This window comes from Nothoprocta perdicaria, unplaced genomic scaffold, assembly GCF_003342845.1.
Source record: "Nothoprocta perdicaria isolate Ctin4 unplaced genomic scaffold, notPer1 scaffold_20, whole genome shotgun sequence".
Taxonomy (NCBI): domain Eukaryota; kingdom Metazoa; phylum Chordata; class Aves; order Tinamiformes; family Tinamidae; genus Nothoprocta; species Nothoprocta perdicaria.
The window spans coordinates 5,665,187-5,682,929 of record NW_020455205.1 but is presented as its reverse complement, the minus strand read 5'-3'; the positions used below and the strand labels follow the sequence as shown (position 1 = coordinate 5,682,929).

At 36.5% G+C, this 17,743-nt stretch overlaps 1 protein-coding gene across 2 annotated transcripts in view; it reads right to left on the bottom strand.

Annotated features, from left to right (window-relative positions):
* PTBP2 (polypyrimidine tract binding protein 2) overlaps positions 1–17,743 on the bottom strand; it is a 37,095-nt gene that overhangs the window by 5,451 nt on the left and 13,901 nt on the right. For both annotated transcript variants that reach the window (XM_026037869.1, XM_026037870.1), the window contains exons 3-7: positions 10,206–10,378; positions 9,699–9,842; positions 6,014–6,178; positions 5,827–5,937; positions 2,429–2,624 (exon numbers count right to left, since the gene is read on the bottom strand). In XM_026037869.1, coding sequence (XP_025893654.1) covers positions 2,429–2,624; positions 5,827–5,937; positions 6,014–6,178; positions 9,699–9,842; positions 10,206–10,378 — 789 coding nt within the window. The remainder of the gene's footprint in view (positions 1–2,428; positions 2,625–5,826; positions 5,938–6,013; positions 6,179–9,698; positions 9,843–10,205; positions 10,379–17,743) is intronic.

Genomic DNA, 17,743 nt, shown 5'->3' with positions numbered 1-17,743 from the left:
GCTTCAGTTTTTATTTTCTACTACTGCTACCAGCCTCTCAAACTTTACAGCTTTGGCAAAGCTTCTAATGCTTACCTGATGATGCTAACCTTCTATAAGAATTTTTGGTCAGTCTTGCAGTATGTCCACTAGCCCCCCAAAAACCCTATGTGGTTTCCCAGAGGACGCAGCAGTGCCAAAAGGTGTCACAGAAAGGAGAGTAAATTAGACAAAACACTGTCAGCCCAAGCACAGCAGTCACTGTGGTACCCAAAATCGATTCAGCATTACAGTGAAAATTTTTCACTAAATTATGTATTATAACCATACATATATGTATAATCCTTATATATTATACAATAATAAATAGCAAACATTATAGGCTGCATAGATATATGTATTAGACAAATGCAAAAGGAATGATGTGTATTTCATTGGTACGCTACAGCCAAAGAATAAAGCTCCACTTTCCAGTAAAAACCAGAAGGCACTAGTTAAGGTAAGGATTCCCATACAAAAGAAGCATAGACCCTTATTCAAAACAAACAAACAAAAAAAACAAAAAACAAAAAATCCTCAGACATAACAGACAGGCAGCCCTATGCAACTCTACGAATATCACACTCATGTCCTTAAACTTTAAAGTGCAGCTATGATCTAAAAATTCTGTTTGGAAATGTAATTCAAATGCTATACAAGTCTTTGTTTTGTATTGCACAATCTGACTTTTCCTGTTCATTTTCACTCAGCTGCTATAGAGGTCATACATACAGACTAATGAAGAGTGACCGAAAGGTATGCCCAATGTTCACCGGACATTTTTTTTTTTTTTTTAAATACAGCTAAGCACCTCTATCTAGACTCAAAAGTTTGAAGGTAATAGAGCATTTTTAGGATAAGAGCATTTTAGAGATATCTGGTGAGGTTTTCCTGGGTCTTTGCATACTTGATCAAAGCATAACTGGAGTAACTCATGTTCTAATGAGCAAAATTCCTCATAGAATTAGTCTCTAGAAGACATGCTTTGGTCCTGCTGAAGTTAAACACACAGAAAAAAATCAATATTGTTCATAGAGGAGTATTTTCAGTTATTACCCTCTAAACTAGATTCATTTAAAAAGAATTAAGGTAAATCGGTAGAAATTACTAACCATCCTCTTACTGACCTGTTCCTCAGTTTGAAAGGCTTTCAAGGACAAGGCAGGTTCCTTTAGAGTGTCTGTACAAGCAGCAGCTCAGAAAGCTTCAAATTTAGCATTCAGATCCAAACACTATGACTAATATATCTGGGCACTAAAACTACACTCAGGCTATAATGTTAAACCTAAATCTCACTTCTGGCATATAAATTACACTGTATTGTTAATAATGTGAGCAGAAATGGCATCTAAATTGTACAACTCTTCAGCATACAGTAGCATAAGTTATTAATAGAGCCAAAATTTACACTGGAGCATAGCAGAAGCCTTTACTATTTAACTTTGAAGCCATCATACACAGAAAAGGCAGCATGAAATTTATGTTCCCCACAGCTTTTCTTCGAAAGGAAAAGAGGGAAATGAGAAAAAGAGAAAAATATTTTAAATGAGATCAGCGATCACAATGTAATGCATTGGGTCTTGTAAAAACCATGAGATTAACTGTGAATGCTATTCAATACTTAAGTGAAAGTTATTTTGACCAAACTAGAGCAACTTGAGAAAAGGAGATGTAAAATTTTAATTTATAACATCTCCAGACATAAACCTAGAGCATTGCTTTTTCCCTCTCAAAGCCTACACAGCATAGTAAATTAATCACTTAATTAACAGTCAGAAGATATTTTTTATCTATATCCTGTTCAGAGAATCTCAGTTACAACTTCTGATGAGCTTCAAGGTTGACAGGATGTTAGAATTCATGTACCATAGCACCAGAAGTTAGGCATGCTACTGTATAATAAAGAGAAAAAACGAATCTATTATGTGTATAAACACACAAGAAATACAGATTTTTTTCTATTATTTACAAAAGAAGAGAGGATGATGCTTTAAGCACAGAATAGTCTTTCCTTATTGAGAGTAACATAGTTGCAACATCATAATAAGGACCTGAGGTCCATTCCTAGTGAACCCCCACAAATGAAGCCTCTGTTATAGTTGGGCTAGAGGTGCAGACAAGCCGCACAGCAGCGGCCGACTGACAGGAACATAGAGAAGACAGACTCTCAGGGCAGAAAGGGAAGCAGAACTAACTAAGCCTTTCCTTATACTGCCTGTCACACACTCGCTCATCTATTCAGGCAGGACTCGTACAGACAGTAAGATAATTGTGTTACTATAATTCAGAACAGTATGAGCCCTGAGTGGACCTTAAGGCGCTGGTATAATCTTTGTAATAATTAAACACCTTAAATTAATAAACATTGTCATCAGGTGACTCGAACACAGAACGCCAGTACCAGCCATACCTAGAAGTGAGGTCTCCTTTGCAAAGGCTGCAGCAATAGCTGGGTCCAGTGCAGGCTGTCCATCACCAGAAGGAAGATCAGGACGAGTGTAATCCCTGCTTTTATCGTTGTTGTACTTAACATTTAAGTTCACCAACTTGGAAAAGTCAATCCGGAGGGTACAGCAAGCATTATAGATATTCTGACCATCTAAAGCCTGGAAAAGGGAGACAATGCAAGTAACACACAATACAGATTTGTTACAAACTGCACACATTTTTTTAAGCAAAGGTCAACACATGGAAATTTATCCATTTTACTGTCTCAGTTAAAACCGATGAAGATTAAAATTACATTAGCCCAAGTCTGAAACAATTCCACAAAGCCTAATGTTTTACTTCTTACCCTGAAAATGTTTATGCACCAAAATGCCAAGAGACTTTATAGCAGGTAGTAAGAATACACAGAAGACCAACAGAAAATTATAGTTAAAAACAAAACAAAAAAACCACACCTCCTCTTAATTCTGGTGGATGCATAGTCTAGGTCTAGAGAGGCCTAAAGTGACAGAAGGTATTCACGAGCTCAACTCCACATGCAACCATGCTAGTAACCCAGAAGATCCTCTATGGCCAGCAGGCCTTTGGAAGGCTGAAAGGACAAGAGCTACAATTCCGTGCAAGGCAGCAAGTGATCTAATGCTGCAAAAAGGCAAACATCTCCTAGAAAACACAAGAGTATCAGGGTTGACTTCAGATAGATGTCATCAGAAGGTGAAGACAATAAACCAAAGGTCATCAGTCAAAAACCTGAATCTAACAGGATCTCTGAGAACACAGTAGCCTTTTATGTGAAGAGATAAATACACTTTTCCAAGCATATTCAACTCCTTTGTCTTATCCACTAAGAGTACTGCATGGCTCCACATCAGCTATGGTGATTAAGGCTACAAGCCAGAAAAACAATCAAAATCTCAATGCCGGTGCAATTTCCAGAACAGATGGCTCAAAGTCACCGTCTCATCTATTACCAAAGAAGAAGCCAAAAATATTCCAAAAGGGTCCTAAAAATGTCAGAGCTAGAGTCGCAAAGATACTGGAATTTGCTCAAACCTTCAGAAAGTACCCTTCATAAAGGCCAGAACATGCAAGGAAACCTAACACAGAAAAGAGCAGCAAACAAGCAGCAAACTCATAAGGATCCAGAAAAAGACAGTTATGGCAGAGATAAAAGTTACAATAGCCCTAAACAGTTAAAATAGCCCTAAAGAAAATACCAAAAAGGACAACAGCACAGAAAGTAAGGCCCAGTTCTGAAAGAGATACATCAAACTATCCTCCCTTTTGCTCATAGTGACCAGGAGGATGGAGAGTTGCAAGACAGTGACTAACAAAAGATCTCACAGATTCAGAGGTGAGACAAGAAGAGTGGGACTGTTCCAGCTTTAAGACAAATAAGCAGAGTTGCCTCCTACAGCTTAAGTAACTGACCCTGTAGAAGATTGTCTGCAAAAGGACAAGACTTTCTGACCAGCCAACAAAGTCATGGCACTCGGATCTCTCATTCACAAACGTGGCTGTGAACACCGAAGGAAGGGATCAGGCAGCAGAAGCACCCTTTGAGGTTGCACAACTGCTGCAGACAGTTTCATGCTGGTAAGAGTACAAAATCTCACTAGACTAAGGCAGAGAAAGAGAACATGCTCAGAATAGCTTCTTCTGTCCAGCTTTCCTTCCTTGCCTGAATGAAGGGCTTTCTAATACAATGGATACAATTCATTGCTCTGCTTGTTATTCTTGGGAGCAGAGATGCCTGCAAATCCTTGTGAAAGGAGAGTCCACTGAACAATAGGGCTATAATCCTTGGAAATATGCTTTGATGAGCCTCCCCTAAAGTCTGTATAGACCATGAATCTGTGGAATTCAGTACCCTACAGAAAATGGTCAATGCAATTTGAAAGGGACAAGCTGCTGCCCATATTGTTTCAATAATTCAAATACCAAATATAGAAGATATACATAAACGCATTCTCGGAGACAGAATATGGTTTGGTGTTTTAATGTGTCTGCTTCCCTGTTTGGCAATAGAGTCCAGAAATTTAGCTAGCAGACACTTGTGGAGACCCATAGGAGGCACAGCAAAGTCCTCTCCTTTTCCAGCAGTATAGACATCTACAGGAATGACCTACAGCAGGAAATTGGTCTAATGCAGAACAGGCTGAGTGCACTTGCTAAGGTCTGACAGAGAATGATCAAATCAGACTAGGGAAGGGAAAAAGAAACAAACAAAGCCACACACAAAGGCACAGAGAGGTATCAACTAGCGTGGCACATCCTCAGCGCTTTTTCCAGCCCTTGGCAATGCTGCTGCATTGCTGACACTGAGGTTTGTAGTCTTCACTTTTGGTTGCAGATACAATAAACTCTAACAATCCAATCTGAAGGTGATGATGAGACTGAGTCAGTGCATCCATAGTCTATTCCTATAAGAAATGAATTTCTCTGAAAGCAAGTAGAACAGAAATGCAATTTTTCCACTATTTGCCCATTCAGACAGCAAAAAGTGGTCTATAGGACTAGAAGCTTCGTATCAGACATCTTTCACATCAGACATTCTTTCCTCTTCAGATAAATATCCATTGCCAACTTAATCTGAGGTGTGAGCTTTTCACTTTTTCCTGAAGTTCTCAGCTAGTCTGTCATCTATGCATAATAACCACTTCCTATCCTGCCAAGCAGCACTTAACTAGCACATCAATTTTAATCAGCCTTGCACAAACCCAGGCTACATGCAGAAGTTCAAAAATCTAAATAGATCCTGTACATTACTGGAAAAAATTGTCTAGCCTTTCCCTTTGGTTCACTCTGTGAGAGGTCTCACAGTCACACAATTCACAGAACCACGATGTGAACATATTCCATTCAGTCCATTCCAAACACTGTGACAGAGCAACAGCTGGTCATCCAGACCTCGCTGTTCATTAGGCCCTCCTGGTGTAGTGAATAAACCAGTTACCTAGTTTTGTCCTCTCCCATCCTCTCCAGGATAGGAGTGTTTCCCATAAACCGAAACCAAGATCCTCCTCTGAAATACAACTTCACCTCACAGCTGATACACCTCACCAATGCACTGCTTTCTATGCTGGTCTCATGAGCAGCTTTGTCCTCTCCCTTCTTAGCACTTAGCACAAGAGGGTTTTTTAATAATTATATATGCACACAGTTCTTTAGACATATTATCTTCAAAAACATCAAATGCAACATGACCATGTTAAATATTGCCAACTCGATGTATTAAAAAACATGCTTTTGTGCAAGATGTGAAAAGATAAGACATAGGAACAGTCAGCTCTTCTTCACAGTAGCATTTTCCAAGTGCAGAGAGTACAGTAGAGGCTTGATCTTAAGAGTTATACTTACTAGTTTTGCTTGCTGCGCATTTACCGGATCACCATACTGTAGCAAAGCCTGAAACTGGTTATTCTTCGTGAATGTGATTATCTTCAGCACAGCACCAAACTTGGAGAATATCTGTCAAAAACATTGTAAGGTTTTACGTGCAAGCTAATGCCAATCACAGCTCAAGTTAAAAAGAAACTTGGCTTACCTGATGAAGAACATCCAGGGTTACAGGATAGTACATGTTGTCAATAATTATTCTAAGTACGGGACTCTGGGCTGGAGTCACTGCACTCTCACTAACTGTGGTCCCGCTGATGGGTGCGTTCGTTGTCTGTACTGCTGTCACCGCCTGGAGAACAGCTTGGGCCCGCTGAAGGAAAAGGCAGATGCGGTTTTTAGTTTTTAAATAATTTCAAGATGATAGCTAGAAATTAGTTAGCAATACCCGGTTATCTTCAGAAACATAAACAATACACTTATTTTAAAAAATCTTGGCTACAGACATAACACAGAGTGCAACGCAGTCCGACTGTGAGAGGAGACAAAATGAAAACATCAATTAATTCTCATGGGAAAGTAAGAAGAGGCTTCAGATAGTGCCAATATGAGTCTTCCTAGTAGCAAGTTTATTGTTCAACCAGTAAGGTTAAGAAGTGAGGATTTTGTGGATTTTAAAAGAATCTGTAAAGATTCCCTCCCCCGCAAAACCCTACTGAAGTCAAAATTTGTATTCTGCTTTTCCAAGAGTTTGGATTAGATACATTTTAGCATTTCATTGTCACTTTAATCGGGCAGAAGACTCCAATGGGAAGGACACGCTAAGCTAACACTTCCTGATTTCTCGGTTGTAACATAAGGAACCAATACACAATCGGTTCCCATCAGGTCAGAAAGAAACATCCACAGAGGAGCAAACACCCTGGTACCTGGTATCCACCTCCCTTTATCAAAAAAGGGAAACAAAATCCTCTTCATGTGTTAAAAAACATACAAATAAAAAACTGCACAAGCAGGGTTTTAAAAATTCAAAGGTAATCAAATGATGATAACACAAGAACACACAGCTACAGAACTACTGCTACTGCCAAAACCAAAAGTTTTAGAAAGATCAGATTTGGGTGGGAGGAACACAGCAAAACGGTTTTCCATTTAATATTTTTGTTACAGTAGCCTTACAAAGTAAAACAGTACACAAGGAGACAAGTGAGCATGCCAGGTGAAAATAATAACCACCATATTAACGCATACTGCATATTTTTAAAATATTAGAGCTACTATACAATTTCATGTCTTACAACTTACATGATATTCCTCATACTGACACGAATCAATGAATAAGGAAAATAAGAAAAAAAGACCTGGTGAACACTACTTGCGAGGAAAAAAAATCTTCTATGTTAAACAATTATAACTCTGCAAAAGCAACTTTGGATAACAGCTTTCTTTTTTCCGAATGTATAATATACACAATTTTCAAGCTAGCTAAATAGCTGCCTACATCACAGTTACTTCCAACAGAAGAACATACCTATTAAAACTCCTGCCTTAAAGTAAATGGAGAAGACTACACTATACAACCTGAAAACACAGAACCTTTAGTCATAGGAGCTGCTTTGTGGTGCCATTTATGCATATTTGTATCTCGACTCTTTCCATATAAAGTTAACACAAATTAATGATTAAATGAAGTCATGTGCAAGAATAAACACCTGCAGATATGAGTAAACGACAAATTACTACAAAGCAGATTATCAAGAAAGAAGTTCAGACTATTGTTTATATGTAACTATCTCACTCGAAGTCACGAAGTATTTTTTCAAGAGCAAAATAGTTTGAAAAAGATCAGTTCCATCTTGCAGCATGTATAAAAAGAAGTTAGCATAATACATTCTGTACCTATGCAGAAAGATTAAACTCTGCATTTTTGACAGGTTGATGACTAAAGAGAGTTATGCAGGTCTCCATTCTCAAATGATCTAACCAAGTTCGGGTACTATTGCACAACACAAGATAGATAGATATATACTTAAAATCTGAGGTTAAATGTTCTTTTATTTTGGGGTTTTCATGTCTCACAGGAAATGAATTGTCACACAACTATAAAGTAACGTACAAATCTAAACGGCCCATTTTGAACATCTTTATCCAGACTTAAATCATTCTAATTATGCAATTTTTAATTATTAGAAAGAGTAACACTCTCACAGGCTAGTTTATTTGACTATAGGTTAAATACTTTTTCTTCATTAACTTAAAAGCTTGGATTTTTCAAGTATTCCATGTCTGGAAAAGAAGAGTTTTCTGTCCTCTGTATAAGCTAACATATGTTTTTTGTTTGCTTGTTTCTCTTCTAATTGTTAATCCTGTCTTTCTAGTTCCATGTACTAACGTCCTTACATCTTCATATCTTCTTTGCCAAAGAATCAGGAAATTAAATTTTAAAAATGAAGTTCGTTGGAAGGAAAAAAGCTTTCAAATACAGATTAAAAGCTGTAGTTGTGACTATCTCAAAAGAGCAGAGTGAAAAACTGCACCTCCTTGACTGTTCCCTACAAAGACAAGAATATCTAATCACCCTGTTTTAGGGAATGCCTCATGAGATACTATTTACAGAGCAATTATTGCCAAATTCCTACTCATTCTTTAATTTTAACTTGAAGAAGGTACAAAGTCCGGAAAGGTGAGGGATATGACTGTTAAAACAGGGTATCAATGATTATTGCAACATAAAAGGTGCCAGTGTATCTCATGTGTTGAAAATGTGGTCCTATGAAGCAAAAACCTGTACTGCCATAGAAGACAGAGAAAAGTATCAGACAAGGATTTTTTTTCTCCTTAAGACAGTATTTTCATCCATGATATCTAGCTATTAAATGAATTAATTCTTCCTGCTCCTTTTCAGAAGTCAATTACAGCATCTCTTTGCTTTAGGACTTTTTTTTTTTTTTTAATGATTTTGGAAGAGTACCCTTTGCTGATATAGACCATTAGGAAAGTCTAAGGAATTGGAATGCTTAGAAAGATCAACAAGAAAATAAGTCAACATTCCACTTCAACTAAGATTTATTTTAAACAGGAGATTGCCGTGAAATTGTTTTTAAATGGTAAAATTTATAGTTGTTATCTTTACACGCCTTATCCCAGGCTAAGAGTAAGAAACCTGCCACTCGATACTTGCATTCTTTTTGATGTTACAAAACAGTGTAAGAAATTCACCTTAAATATCTGACTTGTGGTGAGTTGATGCCTCTTCCCCCTCCCACTTCGCACATAATGGCTACCACACTAGGAAGATCTCTTCTGCAAAAGCATTGTTTTTGCATATGTTCCCATTTACTCAAATAAACATATATACACACCTCCTATGTATCTTTGTTTTAAAATAGGTTCTGCAGAGGCAAGTACAAAATCATTAAAACACATTTCTCTCTACACTGATCATTAACGTATCCTTCAGGAAGAAGGAATTGCATGCGCTGATGTTACCAGTGCTACCAGAGTAATCACTGAAAGCACAGAGATGTGGGCATTGGCATTAGCAGCCAGTACTAGGGAAATTCAAATTGACAAATGAATCTCAGGTGCTAGAAATAAAAAGTTCACTGTTTTCATCCTGCATCTTCTAAATCAAGATTTAAGTTTCATTAAAAAAAATCAAGTTATAAATACCTCAATCTTTCTTCTTTTCATGTTAAAAAAACATGTTAGGAAAATCCACTATACTGCAAAGATCACAAAAAGCAAGTTTCCTTCAATATCACAAAATTGAAGGATCATAAATAAAATTACCAGACAAGTCAAACTACCCAAGAAACATCCAAACACAACCAAAGAATATGATTCCATTGCCTACTGTCTGCATCTGAAATGCTATGTAACAGTGACTATACCTGGTTTAGTGTATTATCAGTCTTTAGTTCTTTATGGTTAGAATACTGGATATAAATTGGTTGGTTACGAAGATGAGGCGTCACAGCAGAATAGTAGTTAACCATTGTGACAGCTGCTTCTTCTGTTGCCAGTTCCAAAAATGCCTATGATATGAAAAAAAAATCAAATAAGTGATTTTTAGCATTTACACAACAGTTTATTAGAAACAAAAAGTCTTGATGTTTAATAACAAACTTGCCCAAATATCAAATAGTTTACCAAATAAACTTGGCACACAGAGAACAACATTTTCTAAAATGCTTTCTCTAATTCATCTATGAAGATGCAAGTCTAAATATTTACAAGTCACTTCGCAAACCCTCCTCTGTTCCTTAAGAAAATTAAAAGAGTAAAATAATGAAAAGAATAAAGCATTTTTAATACTGACCATAAAATGCCTCATTGCAAAAGCACTGTAACAGTATATTTTGAAATTAGATAGCAACCATTTTTAAAAAGTAAATTACCTGATTTTTTCCTTTCAGCATCAGGATGTTGGTTACCTTGCCAAAAGGTAAACCTAAAGCAATAACTTCTGTTTCTGTCACTTCACCAGGCAATTTCCTGATATGAAGAACACGAGAGGGAACCCCATCCATTTTATCGTCACCTTTGAATTTCTTGCTGTCATTACCATTGGCTGAAAGACATATTCAGACTGTATTTGAAGAGTTTTCTGATTTAGTTATTTTAAAAAGTCACAGTAGTAACACTGTGACACAGTAACACCAGTATTAATACAAAATAGTATTTAAGCCACCTCTTTGTCTAATTTAAGGAAAAGTCAAGAATTGTTTCAAAACAAGTTCTATAAAGACCAATGGAGGAAAATGATCTAAAACATTATGTGGTTTCATAAAGGATGGACTGCTCAAGACCAATCCAAGAACCTTCTAATCTTCCCCCCGCCGCAAAGAAATTTTATTTTTTTGAAAGAATGATGGCAGTTGGAATAAAGTTACCAATACAGCTCCTAAAAGAAAATTTAAGAACTACATTTTCATGAAGGTCCCAGACACAAAAAGTACCAATTCTTTCTAAAACACAGGGAGGAACAATCATTAATGTTGAAAAATATCTTATTCTCTTACTGAAGAAAATGAAGGGGCTAGAGGACTGGCATCAGAAAAATCATATGGCATTCAGCAACATAAATCCACTACCTCCTACTTTAAGTGTTAAGCAGAAAATAGCTAGAAGGAACCGGGGGCTTATCCATGCAAAAGGAGTGAGACAAAAGGATGCTGGCAGGAACAGGGAAGCATCTAGCTTCATTGTACGAAAGAGCAGTAACCCAACTCTCTGGATTGCTGTAGAGAACTGCAGTGGAGTTCAAGAGAAAAAGGACTCGGGCAGTAAAGAGCTAGCCAGCTGCACGGAAACAGTTTCCCTGAGATGGTCTAGAAATGAAGGTCAGCTTGGTTTGGTGAAAGAACAGTTAAAAGGCAACACAACTGCTGTCTATAACTAAACTGGTGGAAGAAGCATGAAAAAGGGTGAAGAGCTGAAGAGCACCGTCAAGCACTGTGCATATTAATACACAAACCAATACTGGAAACCAAAAAGCATTTAGGCATGACAGCATCCGAGTGCTGGGACTTCCTTTCGCATACTTCTGGCCCTAACACACAGAGGTCAGCACATTGGCTGTTCAACCTCCTGTTTTATGCTAGAGTTGCTTCTTAGGATCTTCCTGTTTCAAGGAAGAACTGCAATTAGTGGAGAAAATATGTTATTAGGATTCAGATTCATGGGACGAGTGCTGATCTCAATGATGTGAGGAGTTTGAAACAAGCAAGCCACCTCCTCTCCTTGCAAAATACCCAAACACAGAAGCAATAATAACAACAATAATAAAAGAAAGTAGAAAACCTCTATTTTAAATCTGCCAAAACCCCTGTCTTGGAAAAAAGTGTGATTTTCCAGGGGGAATAGAGAAGTCTTCAATGATCACCCAGCTGCAACAATATAATCCAGACTGAAAATCCTTTACACATTATCTGCATAAAAATAACTCACACATTTATGACTGAACGGAGCACAGTAAGCTTGGCTAAGGGTAACTCTGAATCTTACACAACTGTAGATATATAATGTAATTAACAACTCACTTTGGCAAATGCAACCCAAGTCACCTACGATTAAAAACACTAAAATAAGGACTCTACTATAAGTGGTCAAGAAATAAAACACCCTTCAGCTTTACATACACACCAGGGCAGACTCATTTATATAAAACTTTTCCATGCAATTACCAAAGTCAGCAAGGTCTGGTTCTTTACCCAAAACTAGGGCCATATGTTTTTAGAATTTTCAGTAATGCAGTGGTACTCTAGGAGGATGCTTTACATGAAGGCTGGAAAAAAAATAAAATACACCAGGAAATGTTTCCCTCCCTTTCCTTACATCTTTTCCTAACAGTTAATTCTCTCCATTATGGCTTGGATGTTTCTTTTTTACTTCAGCTATTATTTGGATGTTTCTTTTTTACTTCAGCTATTATTTTTTACTTCTCTCCTCTTAAAAATCTAGCTCTATTTAAACCTTCAAGGAGAGAAAAAAAGAATGATACCCTCTTTCGGAAAATTCAGTGTGCCTTACAGTCAAGCCCTCTCTTAGTATTTTTTGAAATTGTTGATTTTGATATTCTAGACTGAGATTTTTAAAAAACTGTTTTACTGCAGAACATTTTCTAGGTCATCTCTAAATCATTCTAACAAAGAACAAAAGCTCCGTAACATCTGAACTGGTCAATATTCTGCCAGCAGTGCCCAAAGGACCATGCTCGAAGAGCACAAACCCATGCAGCAGCATGTCTACTTCTGCTCCCCAACACCCCGGCTGTTGCTTACTTCAAGTGCACCCAGTTTTATAGAACAGAACATTCGCTTCCCAATTTCTGCAGTCTTCTCTTTTCCCAGTGCTCAGCATGAGGAACAAGAAGGAAAAAACCCTCAATTCTAGGCGAATACTTTGGTCAAGCCCTGCAAAGATCTTCTACTTCATCAAAAAATAAATAACTAAGAAGCAATTACTCCTATTCAATATTCAAAGATTACTAGACTTAGGAGAATTCTTTTGGATATAAGAACTTGCAAACACATTCTAGGTAAAATTATTCACTTAGTAATTCTACACTCCTTTTTCCTGCAGAAGAATAATCTTTGGCTTAAGAAAATTGTATAACATAACACACCACACCAGGATCTGCAGCACCACTTCAGCTTGCCCAACGCTCTAGCTTGTGCCATTTACAGCACATGGGACAGAATTCCTTCACGGAGCCAGACTTCAGCTGTACAGAGCTATGCAGGACACTGAGAAGTGCTAAACAGCCAGAGTTTATGAATAAGCCCATTTATTTCTTCAACTGAAACTCTTTATACAATAATCTTTCTTTGGAAGATCCCTAAGTATTTTTGTACAGGAAACCTAAGGAAATGTTGTAAAGAGGAATGGGCTTAACACATTAAAAGCACAAACAACATTCTTAATAATAATTACAAAAGCTGTAATTCTATTTCTCATGACATTTAAACTTAAGCTAGGGAATTTGGATTCATTAAAAGTGTCCTTCTCCTCCTCCCCTCTCGCCCCAAAAAAATCAATGCAAGACAGATTAATAACGAGAGATGAGCATTATTAAACTAGAAAATATTCTGAAACTGATAAAGTGTTTTTATTAAATCACTAAAACTCAATATTTCAAAACTGTCAAGTTCTAAGATAAGCACACAAATGGTTCCCAAAGACCTGTTTGTCTTGTGCAGTTTTTGCATAAAATGACTTGGAAGTATTAACTTCTCTGTTAACTTCTCCCAAGAAATCTTTAACCAAAGGTTGGATTTGAATTTAGCTTCAGGAAATCCTGAAGTTACTAGTAAAAGGACTGCAGGCCAGAACATAAATCCATACATGACTGGTTAAGAAACGCATCTCTAGTAGCTTCAATTATTTCTACATTATCTAAATACATTGGTTTTCTATCTATATGTATTCCTAGCTAATGTTCCTTATGTAAGAAGTCTTCTAGTTTCTGCTGAAGTGTAATCTGAAAAAAAACACATTTGAAGAAATGTTGTACTGCATAGCATCATTTCTCAAGAACAGTTTGGAGCTTTAAAGCCATTTGCTTTAAAAAAATTCACAACTTTATTTCTAAAACTATCTACGCTTAACAGTCATATACAGATAATTAGGAGCCCAATACAGATATTTTGGAGCTCAATAAAATGTTAAAGATATAAAGCAGTATCTAAATACAATAATGCATGCAAAGATTCAAAGTTAGGCACTACAGCATGCAAGACTAATCAGAAAAAAAAATGGGATACCTTTGAGGGAAAGTGGGCAACTGGCGAAAAGCATTCCCAGTGCCACATAAATGGCAAAAGAAAGATTTTGGTAGGAAGACAAGCAACCTGGACAAAGCTCATGATCTGTGAGCTCAAGTATACCTTGGGTGATGAGAATTCAACTGACGAAGTTCACAAAATATAATCAATCTCTCTTTAAAGATTTACCCCAAAGAGTTATATATCAGCTTTTAAGACAAAAGAAATTCAAGGAACGTTGTTCAGTTATTAAAAAAGATGAAATTGATTTTGATTTCTTGCCTTAAATAAAATTGACTCATTCAAATGCATCTTCGTCCTGCAATCTCTTCTCAAAACCAAAAACATCACTAGTATAAATAGCAGACTATGCTATTCATCAACATTTCCACATGCCTTTGAATACTGTGCAAATGAGAATAACAAGGCCTAAAAATGGTTGAGGCCTCTTTTTGAGAAGTGCTGCATGCTGTTTCAGAGGCCATTTTTGCAAGAGGCATCACTGCTTCGTGTGCAGTAAGTACTAACTTGCTTCTTAGTGCTGTCCTAAGAACCTTACTGCTGTACATAGCAAACACACTGACAAGAAAACTGTTCACTAGCTCAGGACAAACATATCTGCCAGGCAGATGAAATGAGAAGTACCTGACACTGTTTGCGGGGACTGAACAAGAAGTCAAACAGCACTGTCATTAGTTTCTTAAAGGATAGATATTTTCAGTCCTTATATTAGAAAAGGCTCACAATTTAAAACACTGTATTTCAAGTTCTTATGAGAATATTTACCGGCAGTTGGCTGTACATTTTTAAACAGTCTTTCTTTGCTTCAAACAAATATTCTTGAAGTTTTGATAGATTTGCATGCCACTCAATAGTGATTTTGAACTAGGATAATGAGAAAAGTGGTAGTTCAGATCTCTGAGCTCTGTTTTTCAGAACCATAGTTCTTAGTCTCAACTTCTTAGTATAAGTATTATACTTCTTAGTAAAAGTATAAGTTTTGAATAAGTTTTTCCTCAGCAAGAGGTAGAAGCACATTTCTGAAGACATTCAGGCAAAAAAAGAAAACAGGACACTTCCTTCCCTCGACCCCTGCCCTTCCTTTCTCCTAGCGGCTGAAATGTCCAACACTTTAAGCAATAAGTTTGAATATTTTTCTTTCATCTACACAAATTTGCAACCTTAGATTTAAGGGTATGACATGCAGTTAATCTGCGAACTTAATTACACACTGTATCATTAAGCATAAGTTTGCAGATTTTGTTAACTGCATGTCATAACTTTACACATAAAGTTATGTATAACGGTAAGTTTAACGATATGACATGCAGTTAGCATACTTCTTATTGTCAATTTAGTATCAATTATTTGACCCAAACATCAAGTACAAACATCCAGCCTACTGGTTTTTTACCTTGTGTACTTGCTTATATGGGAAACTATTCTTATTTTGCTTTCTGTACTCACAGGCTTGCACATATTTCTGCACTATTGACTGTATAACAAAGACATACGGCAAGTATCTCTATTTGCTACAAATTAAGGCAGAGATTATGTTCCCTCTTGCTCTGCTCCCCTCATTCATGGAAATACAACTTCCAACAAGAATCAATTTATCTGAAGAACTGAATACTCAGGGTCCAACAACAGAAGAAGTGGTAAGAAGCTTTGTTCCTTTTATTCTTCTTGACAAGAAAGAGAAAATGCACTGCTTTTATTTTCTGTTTTTCAGCCACAGGGTAACGATGTTGAGGATTACCGATTAATTTATTATGTCAGTGACTGTAACAATAAAATGTATTTGTTAAATACTAAACATGCATGCACTAAACATGCAGTTTTTCATTAAGTTTGTAGAAAAAATAAAATTTATCTTTTAAGACATAGCAATCTTTAGCAGTGTATGAATTTTCTCCCCAATTCTGAATTCTTTCTTACTTGCCACTTAAAAGCAAAAACAAAATCATACTTCCCAGCTAGAGATATATCACTGAACTGTAACTGGAAAGAGAAAACCACAATATTTAAACTACGGAACAATTCGTTCAGAGCCACTGAAAGTGAAATTCACCCACTGTTAAAGCACCAACATTACACTCTAAGGAAGCCTGGCATCATAACCAGCTGCCACAAAGCTAAAAGGGAAGGCAAGAGCAAGACACTAAGCACAACACTGTCTTGCTTTCAGAAACAGACCATTGACACTAATACCTTCTGATAAATATAAAAATGCTCTGAAGAGCATAATGCTGCAACTTCTACAGTGCAAAAGCCATCATAAATAAGACCAATATGATTAAAATATATTGATATTAGTTTGGTTATTTATCAGTCTTAAACAGCTAGTAAAGAGAAAATCCAAGGCTCCATAAAGCATTTGAAAACTGAACTATGAGTATTCATTTTCATATATATCATACTTAATATAGAAATATGGTGCTACAAGCAAAGGTTTTGCCTGGAGAATACACTAAAGACCCGCTCTGGCTTCGTGGAAAGGAAGAAGAAAGGATAAAGGATAACTCACAGGGTACTGACTACAAAAACCCAGTATATCTGCAGTAGTAAAAAACTTGATAAACCCTCTTTGCACAGGAGATGATTTCTCTGCATCACAGTCTTCAGTACATATCAACAGCCAGCTACAAAAACATTTAAATACCCATGTTTTCCAGTATGATTACCTCGTGCAGTCAAGATTTTTTGTTTGTTTGTTAACAGTCTTATTCTCTGCTGTTGCTAGTGGAGAAAGTGCTGCTTGTTCCAGATGAGATGAGTATGAAATTTAATATTATCAAATAGAATACAGGACCTATATCCATACACAGAATACTTCTGACCAAAAAAAGCAAGTTTCATTGAGAAGATAACTCCATTACTATTGTGGATTATGAACATGCAGAAAGATTAAGCATAGCAGTGGTTACTGAATACAAACTGCATAAAACAAATAGCTTCAGAACTTAAAATATGTAACAATATTTTCTAATTGAGGTAGAAGTTAATTTAATTAAAGTAGAATAAAACTGAATTAGGGCATGGTGAAGCAGAGAGAAATCAACTGAATTATTAAATTACACACCATCTCTCACATACGGAGGTTATTTTCTTTTAAAAGTTTCCTAATTTTAATTTAGTCATATGTCCTGTACTTCTCCAGCTCTTTCCATTCATCAATACATTCTTCACAAATTACCTATGTTTAAGCATCACTACACATTAACTGAAATTGGTTATTAGTTATAAAATCACATCTAAGTTTATTCCCCAAGTTAAACAATGCAATGGAACCACCATAATTATCTTCTATGGTAGAGTGCTAAGTTAATACAATAATTTATCCACCATACTAATTGCTAACATTCACTGCTAACGTAGTAAAAACAAGACTGAGATTAACAGTACCATTTAAGCTCCAGGAGTTTAGTGGGCTCAGTAGCAAAATAAAAATCAGAAGTGTTGGTACTAATGGAGCTTTAAAGTACAACAGAATAAAAGAGGAGATGGTTAAAATAGAAAATCTGACAATTTATTACAATCCTTTTGTTTTGTTTTCCTCCCAAACTTTAAAAGTTGAAGAATGTGCACCAAGTACACAGGGGGTATTTAGCAGATAAAGTACTGGAAAATGAAAAACAGTATTTTTAACTGTACTTACATGTAGTTGCTTG